The 18,947-nt window shown below is 47.4% G+C and overlaps 1 protein-coding gene across 2 annotated transcripts in view; it reads right to left on the bottom strand.

The window, feature by feature from the left end:
• EPS15L1 (epidermal growth factor receptor pathway substrate 15 like 1) overlaps window positions 1-18,947 on the bottom strand; it is a 297,220-nt gene that overhangs the window by 170,417 nt on the left and 107,856 nt on the right. For both annotated transcript variants that reach the window (XM_075315065.1, XM_075315074.1), the window contains 3 exons: window positions 18,338-18,423; window positions 2,322-2,394; window positions 992-1,153 (listed from right to left, as the gene is read on the bottom strand). In XM_075315065.1, the coding sequence (XP_075171180.1) occupies window positions 992-1,153; window positions 2,322-2,394; window positions 18,338-18,423 (321 nt within the window). The remainder of the gene's footprint in view (window positions 1-991; window positions 1,154-2,321; window positions 2,395-18,337; window positions 18,424-18,947) is intronic.

The following is an 18,947-nucleotide window of genomic DNA, read 5'->3' as shown; positions in this document are numbered from 1 at the left end:
TGACAAGGAGACAAGTGTTGGAGCAATAGTAAGAAAATGGAAGAAATACAAAATGACTGACTGTCAATCGACATCGATCTGGGGCGCCATGCAAAATCTCACCTCATGGGGTATCCAGGATCATGAGGAAGGTGAGAGATCAGCCTAAAACTACATGAGGGGAACTTGTTAATGATTTCAAGGCAGCTGAAACCACTGTCACCAAGAAAATTATTGGTTACACATTACGCCGTAATGGCTTAAAATCCTGCAGTGCCAGCAAAGTCCCACTGCTCAAGAAGGCACATGTGCAGGCCCATCTGAAGTTTGCCAATGAACACCTGGATGATTCTGAGAGTGATTGGGAGAAGGTGCTGTGGTCAGATGAGACAAAAATGAAGCTCTCTGGCCTTTGGAGGAAGAGAAATGCTGCCTATAACCCAAAGAACTTTGCCCCCACTGTCAATCATGGAGGTGGAAACATTATGCTTTGGGGGTGTTTCTCTGCTAAGGGCACAGGACTACTTCCCAGCATCAATGGGACAATAGATGGAGCCATGTACCATAAAATCCAGAGTGACAACCTCCTTCCCTCCACCAGGACATTAAAAATGGGTCTAGTCAACAGCGCGGCTTGGTCCCTGGTGACCTTTAAAGTATGTCTTTCTCTGAAGTACTGCATGATTTCAGAGTCAAACATACCTGGTTGAAATCAGCCAGTGATACATGCTGCCAGTGCATAACTTTGAAATGCAGTGAAAGATCAGTGAAAGATTTAGTGACGGAGGATATACAGTTAGGTCCAGAAATATTTGAACACTGACAATATAATACAGGCTGCTGCTAGGGCAACACTTTGTTAACCACATAATACTACAGGAACACCAAAACACAGCAATAAGGTTAAATGTGACTTACCTGTCCTGAATAGCTCTAAAAATATAGATTGTATCTCAAATGTGATGACAATTTAATAGATTCAAACAAAAAAAGAGTGTACACTAATGCTCACCATTTGGCCTTCCTCTTGGCACTTTTGCCTTACATCACTTAGCATGTCTTTTAATTTAGCTTTTTGTTGGTCCATTTCGTCCAGTCGGTCCTGTGCATCCTGCTTTTGTGCTTCTAGTTCCTGTAGAGTTGAAGTCTCTCGGTCTAAATCATTTTGTAGTTCCTAAAAAGACAAACATTACGTAGATATTGGTATTTATTCTGTGCTGTATCATTTGGTCTATTTCTTCATTCGAGCGATGTTCAATGCATAAAAAGCATCAAGGTGTCACATTATTTGGACTCTATTTGCTTGAACTTTAAGGAGCTATCTGGTTCTTTAAAATCAATGACCTATGCTGGATGAGCCTGGTGACAAATGAAAAGGACATTGCACACTCAGAAGAACGGCCTCTTCAAACAGTTGATTAACAGGGTTGCCACAATGCATTTTGGAGGGCTAACAAAAATAATAATTAAGATGTCCTAATAAGGTTTTCCTAGCATAGTTATATATCTTAATATAGTTTTATTAGATCAATGAGCTTGGCTTTAGGCCCTGTGCTTGACACAGGATAGTATTACCTGTGACAGCATGTGACCAAGGCATTCAGTGAAGGGCGTTTGATGACCGCAAATTTTAATACGAAAGTCAGCCCCCTTCTCTGCCACAGCCAAGGCTGGCTTAACTACTGAAATAAGCTTGCCAGCACCCTTCACACACACCTTCAGGCACGTGTTAATAGATGACATGCTAGCCTATGACAAGCACTAGATCAGAAGCTAAACAGCAGACTTGGATTGGATTAGCTATCAGATGGACAGGGCACCAATACAAAAATAACTACATATATTAATTAAGTTGAAATTTGATGCAAATTTATGGGAAAAATATGTTGCCTAGAAAACTCCTTTAAATATTAGGCACTAAAATTTGTTGATTTTGTTGTTCTGCTTCGTCACAGTAGCATAAGAACAAAAAGAATGAAGCAAGACACAAGTGGAGCTCAACGGATCACGGGAACCCAGATCTGTGATGGAGGCTCTAAAATTTGCCTACAGCATAGATGTGAGGAAAGCATTAAAAGATGTGTTTAACACAAACTTGGAAAAATTCCACACTAGCATTTTCACTATCATTGTAAACACCTGACAACGCTCAGTTATTAAACCATTGATGCAAAGTGTGCATTGAGGCAGCCATGACTTTGTACAGCAACTAGTCAAGATGATGGGAAGAACCAGCATTGCAGAATGTGGCAAGGTCTGATAATGCTCTTGGCTCTACACTCCGTTTCATGGCCACTGAAGGTGGCATAATCATAGGGTAACATTTCTGATCAGAGACATACCTGTACTTCTGTGCTTTTCTGTCTGATGGCCTCTTCTTTCTCCCTGATGTCCTGTTCTAATGCATATTTTTCTCTAAAAGGCAAGGTCAAATTTATGTATTAAATTTAAGCATTGCAGACATGTGTGAAAGTATCCATATAGAGTCCTGCTCATCGTTATTGTCACCCTTGAAGTTTAACCTTCGTCAGGCTGCATAATTTTACAACGTTAACAGCGACCCCTTATCTCGGAAGGGGGTGGAGATATTTTATCGAAATTTGGCCAATATATTCTGGACCAAAACTGCAGAGATGTCACAAAATTTCAGCCCTCTATGGCTTTTGGAAAAAAAAATGTATTGCAATTTTAAAACAGAATGGTTACAATTGTACCTATTCAGCCGGACAACGGTTAAGTACCTAATGTGGAATATCCGGTGAAACAGCTTTTTATGTATAGAGCACTTGTGTTAAATACAAAAGAGCAAATGATAAACAACAAAAAAAATGGGAGGGAAAAATAGAAAAACCTAAATCTTGCTGTGACACTGTTAATGGCAGCCTTTACATTAGATTAATATGGAAACATATTTTGACTCGCTTGTGGTAAATCACAAATGAGAATCACCTGTAATAAATTGTCGGTGCCCATGTGACATGAATTAGCCAATAAATGATGACTTCAGTGTTTTAAAAAGCCACATGGCAGGCCCTGTTTGTCACACTGCTGAAGACAAAGCAGCTGTCTGAGGACATCAGAACTGCTATTATTAACAAACACAAGACTTCCAAAGGGTATAAGGCCATCTCCAAAGACCTTGATATCCTAGTCTTAACAGTGCACAATGTTATTAAGAAGTTTGTGACGCATGGAACTGTCAAGAACCTCCACGGATGTGAGGGAATGAGGAAAATTGACAAGAATGTTGGTGCGAATGACCTGAAGGCCAACCTGGAACAGTCTGGGGTCATGATTTCAACAAGTACCATACGCCGGCACAATAAAGCAAGCGACAGCTTTATGGGTGAAGGCAAAGTAAGAAACCATTGCTGAAGAAAAGATGTAAAAAGGAACGACTAATCTTTGCCAAAGAGTCCCTTGAAAAACCACAATCCTTCTGGGAAAATGTTCTGTGGACAGATGAAACACAAATAGACCTTTTTGGCAATGCAAAGCAACAGTTTGTTTACACATAGTGCAATGAAGCTTATAAGGAAAAGAACAACCTACCAACAGTTAAGCATGGTGGAGGATCCATAATGCTGTAGGTTTGCTTTGCTGCGTTTGCTACTGAAGGTCTTGACCATATCATAGGAATCATGAAATCAGAGAATTATCAAGAGATTTTAGAGCAAAATGTCCTACCCAGTGTAAGAAAACCTGGGCTGAGTCAAAGATCATGGGTCCTCCAGCAAGACAATGACCCAAAGCACACATTCAAAAGTACACAGGAATGGTTGAAAAAGAAAAGACAGACTATTTTAAAATGGACAGCAATGAGTCCTAACCTTAATCCCATTGAAAATCTTTGGGGTGAGCTGAAATCTGCTATTGGGAAAAAAGAACCCTGCAAACATTCAAGAGCTTGAACAAACTGCAAAGGGAGAGTGGAATCAAATACCAGCAGAGACGTGCAAGAAGTTTATAGATGGCTACAAGAAACGTTTGCAACATATTAATTAGGCATGCCTTTATTGCTGCATATGCTGTTTATTTGGATTCTTTGAAACTGCAACATGTAAGTTATCAAACAATGTTTTATTGTTGTATTACTCTGGACCACTGATTAAACAATTCTGAGGATATAACTTTGGTACATTTCCATTTATTGGTAAAGTTATTGTACAGTCTATGGGAAAAATTAAGGGGTGCCAATAAATGGTGAGCAGCACTGTAGTTACCTTAACTAGGGATGGGCGAACCCGCAGATGTTCAAGTTCGGCAGGTCCAACTGGACTTTAAAAAAAAAAAAAAAAAAAAAAGTCCGGTTCAGGACCGGACTTGAACCTGAACCCCATATAAGTTTATGGGGACCTGAACATTGTGCTCTAAAATTGTCGTATAAAGGGCTACAGGGGCTGCAAGGCAGGACAATTATACTTACCGACTCTCCAACACGGCTGTCACACTGCTTCCGGGTTCACTTATTAACTCACAAACATATTCATTGCTTCCCTGCCCACCGTCAGTCCCGGTGTGTGACTGATTGCGGTCAAACCACGCACCCCATCCTGTGTGACAGAGTCTGTGATTAGTTGGCAAGGGCAATTAGGATGAGCTGGGTAAAGTGCTGGAATTGTCACATCTAATGGATTTATCATATCGTATCTGTTGGCTTTATCTTGCCTGGGTATCAAAATTGGGAAGGACCACACACCGTTTTTTAAAATTATTTTTAATATTTATTTATTTTTATTTTTTTTTTTTAAAAAAAGACGCATGAGGTTCCTCTTATTTTGATACACAGTCAAGATAAGCACCCACGGCTGGCAGCTGCAGGTTGTAGCCGTCTGCTTTATTTGTGCTGGGTATCACAATATGGGGAGATGGTACGCCATTTTTTAAATGTATTTATTTTTACACCACTATAATGATGTAGACAGCGTTTGTGATTCCAATCCATCACAGACGCTGTCACACAGGGTGGAGGTACGGTCTGACTGTAACAAGTCACAGATGCTGGGGCTGACGGAAGAAGTATTACAGCTGTGAGAAAAGCCGGAAAGTATTACAGTCCTGCTTTATTCTTTATTTTCTTTCTTTTTCCCTTGTTTTGTTTTTTATTTAATTTCTATTATTATTTGGCCGAATCGGAACAGTTATGCGGGCATCACACGAGATGATCTATCAATTAGTTGCCCGTGGCGCACAAAGTCGTTAAAGCCCCGTCACATGCACTTACCTGCTGAGCAAAGTCGCTGTGGGCGGCAAACATCCTCTTCCTGAAGGGGGAGGGACGTTCGGCGTCACAGCGACGTCACACAGCGGCCGGCCAATAGAAGCGGAGGGGCGGAGATGAGGGGGACGTAAACATCCCGCCCACCTCCTTCCTTCCGCATTGCCGTTGGGACGCAGGTAAGCGGTGTTCATCGCTCCCGGGGTGTCACACGTAGCGATGTGTGCTGCCTCGGGAACGATGAACAACCGGCGCAGAGGAGAAGAAACGACTTTTTGAAAATGAGCGACGTGTCAACGAGCAACGATAAGGTGAGTATTTCTGCTCATTCACCGTCGCTCGTAGCTGTCACACGCTACGATATAGCAAACGATGCCGGATGTGCGTCACTTACGACGTGACCCCGCCGACATATCGCCCGATATATCCTCTCGTGTGATGCCCGCATAAGACGGAGTTCCCGGAGAAGTTCATGCACTAACACTGGATATCCGGTAATGGACGAACTTTACAGTTCGGATTTGCCCATCACTGACCTTAACCCATTGAGGACCAGGAATAATTCGTTCTTAGTGACCAAAAATTTTTTTTCTTTTTTAAATCTTCACAATGCGAAAACCATCATTTTATATTTTTTTGTCGGTCAAGCTGTATGAAACTTGATAATTCAAGAGTGAGCAGTATTTGTCAATGACATCAATTTGGGGTACATGCAACTTAACGGGGTGGTTCACCCATATTCATTATTGGCTACAAAGATATTATGTTGAGAAACAATGTTTCTCTCAAATACCTTGTGTTGCCAATAGTGCCTGTGAGTGGCGCTATTGCGTACTGCTCTTCACCACCGCCTGACACCCGGTCTCCGTGACCTCGGGGATCCGGTGATGTCACGTCAACTTCCTGCTCATCTGACATCACCACGGCGGCCCCAGTCCGTGAGTCACTGGGCTGTGGGTGGAGTTTCCCCGCTCATCAGCTCCCTGCTCACTTCTCCTTCACTGCACAGCGCCGCAAGGAGGAGACACGCTGGGCTGTGACGAGTGGTGAAACTCCACCCACAGCTCAGTGACTCATGGAAACTGGGCTGGCCACGGTGATGTCAGGTGAACAGGAACTTGACGTGACATCACCGGATCCCCAAGGTCACGGAGCCCGTGGGTCAGGCGATGGGGAAGAGCGCCGCTCACAGGCACTATTGGCAACACAAGGTAATTGAGAGAAGAAGGGAATTTTGTTTACTTACCGTAAATTCCTTTTCTTCTAGCTCCAATTGGGAGACCCAGACAGTGGGTGTATAGCTACTGCCCTCTGGAGGCCGCACAAAGAACTACACTTAAAAGTGTAAGGCCCCTCCCCTTCTGGCTATACACCCTCCCGTAGGAGTACAGATTCCTCAGTTTTAGTACCAAAGCAAGAAGGAGGAAAGCCAATAACAGTTTCAAAAACAAATTCAATCCGATAACACGATCGGAGAACTTAAGAAACAACATGAACAACATGTGCACCCGAAAAAACGAAACCCTAAGAACAAATAGGGCGGGTGCTGGGTCTCCCAATTGGAGCTAGAAGAAAAGGAATTTACGGTAAGTAAACAAAATTCCCTTCTTCTTTTTCGCTCCTAATTGGGAGACCCAGACAGTGGGACGTCCAAAAGCAGTCCCTGGGTGGGTAAAAAGATACCACATGAACGGGCTGTCAGACAGCCTCTTCCTACAGGTGGGCCACCGCCGCCTGAAGGACCTGTCTACCTAGGCTGGCATCTGCCGAAGCGTAGGTATGCACTTGATAGTGTTTGGTAAACGTGTGCAGACTCGACCAGGTAGCCGCCTGGCACACTTGCTGAGCCGTAGCCTGATGCCGCAATGCCCAGGACGCACCCACGGCTCTGGTAGAATGGGCCTTCAGTCCAGATGGAATCGGAAGCCCAGCAGAACGGTATGTGTGAAGAATTGGTTCCTTGATCCACCGCGCCAGGGTGGATTTGGAAGCTTGCGATCCCTTATGCTGACCAGCGACTAGGACAAAGAGCGCATCAGAACGGCGTAGGGACGCCGTGCGAGAAATGTAAATCCTGAGTGCTCTCACCAGGTCCAACAGATGTAAACCCTTTTCAAATTGGTGAACTGGATGCGGACACAAAGATGGCAAAGTGATATCCTGATTGAGATGAAAGGAAGAAACCACCTTGGGAGAAAACTCTGGAATTGGACGCAGTACTACCTTGTCTTGGTGAAACACCAGGAAGGGAGATTTGCAAGATAACGCCGCTAGCTCGGACACTCTTCGAAGAGACGTGACCGCCACAAGAAAAACTACCTTTTGTGAAAGCCGAGAAAGGGGAACCTCTTTCAAAGGCTCGAAAGGCGGCTTCTGGAGAGCAATGAGAACCTTGTTCTGATAGATCTTAGCTGAGGATGGTTTTCTAGCCTGTCTCATTGTGGCAACAACCTCATGAGATAAACCTGAGGCCGCTAGGATCCAGGACTCAATGGCCACACAGTCAGGTTCAGGGCCGCAGAATTCAGATGGAAAAACGGCCCTTGAGACAGCAAATCTGGACGGTCTGGTAGTGTCCACGGTTGGCCTACCGTGAGATGCCACAGATCCGGGTACCACGACCTTCTTGGCCAATCTGGAGTGACGAGTATGGCTCGATGGCAGTCGGACCTGATTTTCCGGAGAACTCTGGGTAACAATGCTAGAGGTGGGAACACATAGGGGAGTCGGAATTGCGACCAATCCTGAACCAAGGCGTCTGCCGCCAGTGCTCGGTGATCGTGAGACCGTGCCATGAAAACTGGGACCTTGTTGTTGTGCCGTGACGCCATCAGATCGACGTCCGGCGTCCCCCAGCGGCAACAGATCTGCTGAAACACGTCCGGGTGAAGGGACCATTCTCCTGCGTCCATGCCCTGGCGACTGAGAAAGTCTGCTTCCCAGTTTTCCACGCCTGGGATGTGAACTGCGGATATGGTGGACGCTCTGCTTTCCACCCACGTCAAAATCCGTTGGACTTCTTGAAAAGCTTGGCGACTGCGTGTTCCCCCTTGGTGGTTGATGTACGCCACCGCCGTGGAATTGTCCGACTGAATCCGAATCTGCTTGCCTTCCAGCCATTGTTGGAAGGCTCGCAGGGCAAGATAGATTGCTCTGATTTCCAGAACATTGATCTGCAGGGTGGACTCTTCCAGAGTCCACATCCCCTGAGCCCTGTGGTGGAGATACACCGCTCCCCACCCTGATAGGCTCTCCCATTGTAGAGGGCGCAGATGAAACTGCGCGAACGGGACTGCCTCCATTGCTGCTACCATCTTTCCTAGGAAATGCATGAGGCGCCTCAGTGAGTGCGACTGGCTCTGAAGGAGAGATTGCACTCCAGTCCGTAGCGAGCACTGCTTGTCCAGTGGAAGCTTCACTATCGCTGAGAGAGTATGAAACTCCATGCCAAGATAAGTCAGAGATTGGGTCGGGGTTAGATGAGACTTTGGAAAGTTGATAATCCACCCGAAACTCTGGAGAGTGTCTAGTGCCACCTTCAGACTGTGTTGGCATGCCTCTTGAGAGGGTGCCTTTATAAGCAGGTCGTCTAGATACGGGATGACCGAGTGACCCTGCGAGTGCAGAACAGCTACTACTGCTGCCATGACTTTGGTGAAGACCCGGGGGGCTGTTGCCAGACCGAAAGGTAACGCTACGAACTGCAGGTGTTCGTCGTGTATGACGAAGCGTAGGAAACGCTGATGCTCTGGTGCGATCGGCACGTGGAGATACGCATCTTTGATATCTATTGATGCTAGAAAATCTCCTTGAGACATTGAGGCTATGACGGAGCGTAGGGATTCCATCCGGAACCTTCTGACTTTTACGTGTCTGTTGAGCAACTTTAGATCCAGGACGGGCCGATACGATCCGTCCTTTTTTGGGACCACAAACAGATTGGAGTAAAAACCGTGACCTTGTTCCTGAAGAGGGACGGAGGTCACCACTCCTTCCGCCTTTAGAGCGGCCACCGCCTGCAACAGAGCATCGGCTCGGTCTGGTGGTGGAGAAGTTCTGAAGAAACGAGTTGGCGGACGAGAACTGAACTCTATCCTGTACCCGTGAGACAGAATATCCCTCACCCAACGGTCTTTGACGTGTGACAGCCAGATGTCGCCAAAGTGGGAAAGCCTCCCACCGACCGCGGGTGTGGGAATCGGAGACCGCAAGTCAGGAGGACGCCGTCTTGGCAACGGTTCCTCCGGCTGTCCTTTTTGGGCGTGACTGAGACCTCCAAGAATCTGAGCGTCTCTGGTCTTTTTGAGTCCTTTTTGACGAGGCGAATTGGGACCTGCCCGGTCCTCGAAAGGACCGATAACCAGACTGACCCTTCCTCTGTTGGGGTCTGTTTTGTCTGTGTTGCGGTAAGGATGAGTCCTTACCCTTGGAGTGTTTGATGATTTCATCCAAACGCTTCTCCAAACAATCGGTCACGAGAAAAAGGCAAATTGGCTAAGCACTTCTTGGAATGAGAATCTGCTTTCCAATGTCTCAACCACAGGGCCCTACGCAAAACAACGGAGTTGACTGACGCCACTGCCGTGCGGCTTGTAGCGTCAAGAACAGCATTAATCGCGTACGACGCGAATGCCGCCATTTGCGAGGTCAATGGTGCTACCTGCGGGGCAAATGCACGTGTGACGGAGTCAACTCGCGCAAGCCCGGCTGAGATAGCTTGGAGTGCCCATACGGCTGCAAAAGAAGGCGCTAATGACGCTCCAATCGCTTCATAGATGGATTTCAGCCAGAGCTCCATCTGCCTGTCAGTGGCATCTTTAAGTGCCGCTCCATCTTCAACTGCAACCAAGGATCTAGCTGCAAGCCTGGAAATTGGAGGATCCACTTTTGGACACTGGGTCCAACCCTTGACCACCTCAGGGGGAAAAGGATAGCGTGTATCTTTAAGCCGTTTAGGAAAACGCCTTTCAGGATAAGCGTGGGGTTTCTGGATTGCGTCTCTAAAGTCAGCGTGGTCCAGAAAAGTGCTTAAAGTACGCTTAGGGTATCTGAAATGGATTCTCTCGTGCTGCGAAGCTGACTCCTCCACAAGAGGAGCTGGTGGGGAAATATTTAACATCTTATTGATGTTAAATATAAGATCATTAACTACGGCGTCACCATCTGGTGTATCTAGATTGAGAGCGGTCCCAGGATCAGAATCCTGATCAGTTACGTCCGCCTCATCACCCATAGATTCATCTCGCTGGGATCCTGACCATTGAGATGAATGTGAAGGCCCGTCATAGCGAGCCCGCTTAGGCTGCCCGGGGCCATCGTCCGAGTCAGAGTCTTCACCCTGAGGTGTATATGCCCGTCCCGGAGCTTGGAGCTGAGGGGGACCAGGGGGCAATGATTGCACAGTGTCCGTGGCCTGAAGTACAGGCCTAGCTCGCAATGTGTCAAGAATTTGTGACATAGTGAGAGACATTCTGTCAGCAAAAGCTGCAAACTCAGTTCCTGTCACCTGGACAGCATTCACAGGTGGTACACCCTGGGTCACGTCCAGCAGAGGTCCCGACTGTGCAAGCGCCGCAGGCCGAGCACTGCACACAATGGGGGTCCGTGGAGCCTGCCGGTAGAAAAGTCCCACATGCGGTGCAGGAAGCATATAATGTCTGTGCCTTGGCACCCTTGCGTTTTACGGACGACATGCTGCTGGCTCTCTGCAATGTGAGAGAGTCTATAGCCAAAGGGCGACCAGCGCTATGCAATACAAAGTATTTGTAGAAACAAAATACTAAGAATACTACTGGCACAAGAGGGGGTGAGCCCTGAGGGCTGCTTACCGCCCGCTGAACAGCGGGTAAGAGGCTGCAGAATTCCTTGTCTGGGTCTCCCCGGCTCCCCTCTGCAGCTCAGCGTGTCAGCAGGAATGGCTGCCGGCGTCTGTGGAGAGGGGCGGTCCGTGGGAGTTCCCAAACAAAAGTGCGGGAAACAGTGTCCCCTCTGTGCCGATTGTGAGGGCTGGAGTATGTAAAAACGACTCCAGCCCTCGGCGCTGATGCACTGACCAGCGTCCCGCCCCTCTCCTGACTGGCAGGTCTGGGGGCGGGAACGAACGGAAGCAGGCCGCAAAAGCCGGGGACTCGAGTTATCAGCGCGGCCGCCGTAAAAGCGCGGGCCGCGCTGAAGTCCCCGGCGCACCACAAGTGCCAGCCGCGCCGCAGTCCCAGCGGCCGGTGCGACCGATTCCTAGACGTGGCCAGCGTCCCGCCCCTCTCCTGACTGGCAGGTCTGGGGGCGGGAACGAACGGAAGCAGGCCGCAAAAGCCGGGGACTCGAGTTATCAGCGCGGCCGCCGTAAAAGCGCGGGCCGCGCTGAAGTCCCCGGCGCACCAAAAGTGCCAGCCGCGCCGCAGTCCCAGCGGCCGGCGTGACCGATTCCTAGACGTGGCCAGCGTCCCGCCCCTCTCCTGACTGGCAGGTCCGGGGGCGGGAACGAACGGAAGCAGGCCGCAAAAGCCGGGGACTCGAGTTATCAGCGCGGCCGCCGTAAAAGCGCGGGCCGCGCTGAAGTCCCCGGCGCACCACAAGTGCCAGCCGCGCCGCAGTCCCAGCGGCCGGCGCGACCGATTCCTATAAGTGTGCCTGCTTCAGCGAAGCTGAATGAGGCCATGGCACAAGCGCCGTAGCGCTGATGTCCCCCGGCGCACTACAACACCCAGCATGCTGCGGTGTGAGCGCCAAATGCACGGGGACACAGAGTACCTTGAGGAAGCAGGGCCATGTCCCTGATGTACTCCGCTCCATCCAGCATCTTCTCCAGGGGCTGTAGATGGAGCACGGTCTCAGTGCCTGGAGACCAGTAAATCCCACTTCACCCAGAGCCCTGTAAAAAGGGATGGGGAAGGAATCAGCATGTGGGCTCCTGCCGCCGTACCCGCAATGGGTACCTCAACCTTACAAACACCTCCGACATACAGTGGGGTGAGAAGGGAGCATGCTGGGAGCCCTGTATGGGCCCTCTTTTCTTCCATCCGACATAGTCAGCAGCTGCTGCTGACTAAAAACAATGGAGCTATGCGTGCGTGTCTGACCTCCTTGCGCACAAAGCTAAAACTGAGGAATCTGTACTCCTACGGGAGGGTGTATAGCCAGAAGGGGAGGGGCCTTACACTTTTAAGTGTAGTTCTTTGTGCGGCCTCCAGAGGGCAGTAGCTATACACCCACTGTCTGGGTCTCCCAATTAGGAGCGAAAAAGAAACCTTGTTTATAAACATATTATGGTTGTGGCCAATAATAAATATGGGGGAATCACTGCTTAAATACCCAATATTAACATTTTATGCGGAAAATAAAAAAAAACCCAAAACATAAATTTTGCAGTTTTTGGGGGTGACGGGGGGTTACATCTTAAATTTTCTGACATTCATTTGGTGCTCAAATAAAGTGTCACCTTAATTCTGTTGGTCAGCAAAATCATGTTGATACCAAATAAGGTTTTAGTTAAATTTTATTACTTCTGTATAGAAGTTCACTGTTTGAATAAAAAATAATTTTTTTTTCTGTGTCACGATATTCCTAAAGTCGCAATTTTTGCATTTTCCACAAATGGTGTTCCATAAATGATTACTTTTTTGCGTGACCAGATTTGGTTTTGATTGTTTTCTGGGTTTTTGTTTATTTAACCTGCATTCACTAGGCAGTATATTTGACATTTTAACTCAATACTGCGGTTCAATATAGTAATGCCAATATCAAATGTATATAGTTTTTGTGTTTTACTACTCTAGCATCAAAAATAATCCTTTAAAACTTTTTTTTTTTGTTACCAGATTCCTGAAATGCATAATTTTTTTTTCTTTTAATGTAGACAGCAGTGTTAGAGTTTTGACTTTTTGGGATAAGCAGTAGTTTTCATTGTTGTCTATCACTTTAGGGCCCTGTGCGCACTGGGAAATTTGCTTTTCTTAAAGGGGTTATCCGGCTTCTTTGACATTTTTTTTTTTATTTCCCTATTGGGCTACATTGGGGCAGGTAAGTAGATAGAGACCACTTACCTGCCCTGCTGTCAGCCCCTCTCCCCCGGCTCAGAGCGGTCATGTGACCGCTCCTGCCGCGATTTTGCTGCTTCCGGTCATTTCATGTCAACATGGGCAGGGCCATGTTGACATGCAAATGTGGAACAGCATGTCGCCTCCCTGCTGGGTGTCTACAGTGTGATGAGCCCCGCCCCCCTTCCCTGCACCCTCCCACACTTTCCCCCACACCTCCAGTAACCTCCCCCTGCACTGCTGTGGGGTCCGTGACCTGGGGGCGGGGCCTGGCGGCAGCTTCCGTGGTGTCAGCGCCAGCACCGGGCCCCCTGCCCAGGATCACACATTCAAATGTACCGGCATCACAGATCACCGATGCCGGTACATTTGAAAGTGCTGATGAGAAGCAGCACAGCGCAGCTTCTCATCACTGTCCCTCCCGCTGTCTGTGCTCTCTTCAGCACAGTGGTGACGTCACTACTGTGCTGAAGAGAGCACAGACAGCGCACGAACGTGCAGGAGCGGCAGGGACCGAGGACAGGTGAGTATATACTCCACATGTGTTCCCGATGGGGATGGGGGGGTTGCAGAGCCATATGTGTGCGTGTGCAGAGCCATATGTGTGCGTGTGAGGTGCAGAGCCATATGTGTGCGTGTGCAGAGCCATGTGTGTGCGTGTACGGTGCAGAGCCATGTGTGTGCGTGTGCGGTGCAGAGCCATATGTGTGCGTGTGAGGTACAGAGCCATATGTGTGCGTGTGCGGTGCAGAACCATATGTGTGCGTGTGCGGTGCAGAGCCATATGTGTGCGTGTGCGGTACAGAGCCATATGTGTGCGTGTGCGGTGCAGAGCCATATGTGTGCAGAGCCATATGTGTGCGTGTGCGGTGCAGTGCCATATGTGTGCTTGTGCAGAGCCATATGTGTGCGTGTGCAGAGCCATATGTGTGCGTGTGCAGAGCCATATGTGTGCGTGTGCGGTGCAGAGCCATATGTGTGCGTGTGAGGTACAGAGCCATATGTGTGCGTGTGCGGTGCAGAGCCATATGTGTGCGTGTGCAGAGCCATATGTGTGCGTGTGCGGTGCAGAGCCATATGTGTGCGGTGCAGAGCCATATGTGTGCGTGTGCAGTACAGAGCCATATGTGTGCGTGTGCGGTACAGAGCCATATGTGTGCGTGTGCAGAGCCATATGTGTGCGTGTGCAGAGCCATATGTGTGCGTGTGCAGAGCCATATGTGTGCATGTGCAGAGCCATATGTGTGCGTGTGCAGAGCCATATGTGTGCGTGTGCAGAGCCATATGTGTGCGTGTGCAGAGCCATATGTGTGCGTGTGCAGAGCCATATGTGTGCGTGTGCAGAGCCATGTGTGTGCGTGTATGGTGCAGAGCCATGTGTGTGCGTGTGCAGAGCCATATGTGTGCGTGTGCGGTGCAGAGCCATATGTGTGTGTGTGAGGTACAGAGCCATATGTATGCGTGTGAGGTACAGAGCCATATGTGTGCGTGTGCGGTGCAGAACCATATGTGTGCGTGTGCGGTGCAGAGCCATATGTGTGCGCGTGCCGTGCAGAGCCATATGTGTGCGTGTGCGGTGCAGAGCCATATGTGTGCGTGTGCAGAGCCATATGTGTGCGGTGCAGAGCCATATGTGTGCGTGTGCGGTACAGAGCCATATGTGTGCGTGTGCGGTGCAGAGCCATATGTGTGCGTGTGCAGAGCCATATGTGTGCGTGTGCGGTGCAGAGCCATATGTGTGCGGTACAGAGCCATATGTGTGCGGTACAGAGCCATATGTGTGCGTGTGCAGAGCCATATGTGTGCGTGTGCGGTGCAGAGCCATATGTGTGCGTGTGCGGTACAGAGCCATGTGTGCGTGTGCAGAGCCATATGTGTGCAGAGCCATATGTGTGCGTGTGCGGTACAGAGCCATATGTGTGCGTGTGTGGTACAGAGCCATATGTGTGCGTGTGCGGTGCAGAGCCATATGTGTGCGATCCAGAGCCATATGTGTGCGTGTGCGGTGCAGAGCCATATGTGTGCGTGTGCAGAGCCATATGTGTGCGTGTGCGGTACAGAGCCATATGTGTGCGTGTGTGGTGCAGAGCCATATGTGTGCGTGTGCGGTACAGAACCATATGTGTGCGTGTGCGTTACAGAGCCATATGTGTGCGGTGCAGAGCCATATGTGTGCGGGTGCGGTGCAGAGCCATATGTGTGCGTGTGCGGTACAGAGCCATATGTGTGCGTGTGCGGTACAGAGCCCGATGTGGGGCTGTTATTTGCAATGCTGTAGTGATACCAGGTCAGGTGCTGGGGAAGAATACTGACAGAGAATGTGTGTGCAGGGGGCGGGCAGAGGGCGAGGCTGGACACTGGGGTGGGGCTGGACACTGAGGCTGGGTGGTGACAGCTCTGACTGAGGTTCAGCACAGGAAGTGGTCAGTTTGCTGGATCTGAATGTAAACAAGAGCTGCAGAGAATAAAGGGTGAATTCAAGAGGAACAAAAGTTAGAAAACAAAAAATAACAATGTAGGTGTGATTTATATGACAATACAGCACAGATAAACTCAAAAATTTTTGTTAAGCTAATGTCGGACAACTCCTTTAAGAAAAATCCGCTCCCTCTGGTAGAATTTGGCACCAGCGGCAAAAACCGTGGTATAAACGCACCCGCGGTTTTGCTGCGAGTTGGTCCCTGTGGATTTTTAACATTTTACCATTTACTTCGGAAAAGAAGTTACATGCTAGTGCTACTTCATTTTTGCTGCAGAAATTCTGCAGCAAAACCTATAGGAAAAAAAAACGCAGTGTGCGCACAGCATTTAGGTTTTCCCATAGGTTTTGCTGGTTAAGGCCCTGTGCGCACTTACCATTTTTTTCCCGCGGATTTCCTGCGGTTTTGCTGCATATTTCACTGCAGAAAATGTTCATAACATCTCTGCAGAGAATCACCAGCAAAACCTATGGAAAAAAAAAATGCTGTGCGCACTATGCGGAATTTGACAGCTGCATGTTTTGCTGCGGGATTCCAGCAGCAAAAACAATTGCATGTCACTTCTTTTCCGCACGTCGCTGCGGGATTTCACTCCATTGACTGCCATATAATCGTGAAATCCCGCAGGGAATAACGCAGGCAGCAAATTCTGTGCGGTTCATTGTGTTTTCCTGCGTTATTCCCTCCGGTATTTCGCGGTTTACCTGTGGTAATGTACATCGCTGCCTGCGGTGTGCAGGGAAGTGATGTCATTATGCCAGGAAGAGGAAGCGGAGCAGAGAGTAAACACACACAGATCACAGACATCACAGACATAGACATGTAGAATACACATAGAAAGCAAACAGAAATATAGAAAACAAAACACATGGGCTCCGCCGTATTTTTACCTTCCAGCCGAGGTAAGCACACAGCGGCGGCCCGGTATTCTCAGGCTGGGGAGGGCGAGGGGCAGGGTTAATGTCCCCCGCCTCCCTCCCGCAGCCGAGAATATCAGCCGCAGCTGCCCCGGTCCCGCATTATGCGACAGTCCCGGAGTGCCCCCGGCTCTTCTTGTTGCCGTGATGCAGTGGCAATCAAGGTAATGTAAGGAGTTAATGGCGGCGGATCTAAGCCACTAACTCCAGGCTTGATCATGACAGCGTCTATGAGACAGCTGACATGATCAACCCGTAAGTAAAGTGAAAAATCATGCACACCGAAAAATCCTTTATTTTAAATAAAACACAAAAAAGCTCCTGGTTCACCCGTTTATTATAAAAAAACAAAAACGTAACATTTTGTCACAGTTGAAGTGTACCTACAATAGAAATTACAGACCTCCCAATTCTTTGTATATACATACATACATACATACACTACAGTTCAAACGTTTAGGGTCACTTAGATATTTCCTTAATACACTCTATGCATTGTTAATGTGGATGACTATTCTAGCTTCAAACGTCTTTTTTCAAGCAATATATACATAGGTGTATAGAGGCCCATTTCCAACAACCACCACTCCAGTGTTCTAATGCTACATTGTGTTTGCTAACTGTGTTAGAAGGCTAATGGATGTTTAGAAATCCCTTGTGCAAGTATGTTATCACAGCTGAAAACAGTTTGCTGATTAGAGAAGCTATAAAACTGACCTTCCTTTGAGCTAGTTGAGAATCTGGAGCATTACATTTGTTGGTTCCATTAAACTCTCAAAATGGCCAGAATAAGAGAACTTTCATGTGAAACTCGACAGTCTATTCTTGTTCTTAGAAATGAAGGATATTCCATGCGAGAAATTGCCAAGAAACTTAACATTTCCTACAATGGTGTGTACTACTCCCTTCGGAGGAGAGCACAAACAGGCTCTAACCAGAGTAGAAAGAAGTGGGAGGCCCCGCTGCACAACTGAGCAACAAGACAAGTACATTAGAGTCTCTAGTTTGTAAAATCAACAGGACAATGACCCAAAGCACACCTCCAAATTATGCATGAGATATTTAGGGAGGAAGCCGGCAGCTGGTATTCTATCTGTAATGGAGTGGCCAGCCCAGTCACCAGATCTCAACCCTATTGAGCTGTTGTGGGAGCAGCTTGACCGTATGTAGGCAAAAATTGCCCATCAAACAATCCAACTTGTGGCAGGGGCTTCTGGAAGCATGGGGTGAAATATCTCCAGATTACCTCAGCAAATTAACAGCTAGAATGCCAAAGGTCTGCAAAGCTGGAATTGCTGCAAAGGAGCATTCTGTGATGAAAGCAAAGTTTGAAGGAGAAAATTATTATTTAAAGTCAAAATCATTATTTCTAACCTCGTCAATGTCTGGACTATATTTTCTATTTATTACGCAACTCATTTGATAAAAGTATGATTTTTGATGGAATGGACAAAATTGTCTGGGTGACCCCAAACTTTTGAACTGTAGTGTATATATATATTATGCATACAGACGTATAGATAAACACAGATACAACTTCTGATGCAGGAAGCAACTTCACGTCCAGATGTTATATACACGTCTATAGGTTCAAAAATGTTAAATGATTTTTCAGTGCTAGCTAAAAAAAATTATATATTTATATATTTTGCAGAACAGTGTAAACATAAAGTTAATAAAGATATAACTTCAAAACTATTTGCTCACCTTTGTAACTGGGCTATCTCCTGGCTGATGTCATCCAGTTCTTTCACGCCAGTGAAGTCTCCAGATCCAACAGAGCTGGAACTGTCCTAAGAAAGCGAATCAAACAGTTAAAAAAGCTATGAATGAAGTTAAAAGGGGTTGTCTACTACTAGACAACTGGTATATAAGGGCTAAAATGACCAAAGTGAAAAAAACAATATATCCATCCCCCACAAAAAGCCATTTTTATGAAACTGATGCTATGATTCCTGGTGGTCACATAATTCGATGCAGTGGTCAAGTGACACTGTCTAGACACCATCAGGTATCACAGTGCCCACATGATTGAAATGGAGCCAGTACGAGAGGTGAGAATATTTTTTGTCTAGATTTTACTATGGACACATTAGCATTTAAGCAGGGGTTGTTTAGTACTACAGTGTAGTAGTGGTAATGGGAGTAGTGTACAAAATCATGTAGAACAAATATCCGAGACCACAACAGAATGTGGTTAAATTGTTTAAAAATAACTAAGTTAATAATATTTAATAATTTGCTTTCTAGATGTCTATATACTGTATCTCTAATCTCATTTTTAATCACTAAAAGCAATATATAGCTATAAAAGTAA

This window comes from Anomaloglossus baeobatrachus, chromosome 1 (genome assembly GCF_048569485.1).
Source record: "Anomaloglossus baeobatrachus isolate aAnoBae1 chromosome 1, aAnoBae1.hap1, whole genome shotgun sequence".
In the NCBI taxonomy this organism is placed as follows: domain Eukaryota; kingdom Metazoa; phylum Chordata; class Amphibia; order Anura; family Aromobatidae; genus Anomaloglossus; species Anomaloglossus baeobatrachus.
This window is presented reverse-complemented; position numbering and strand designations above follow the sequence as displayed.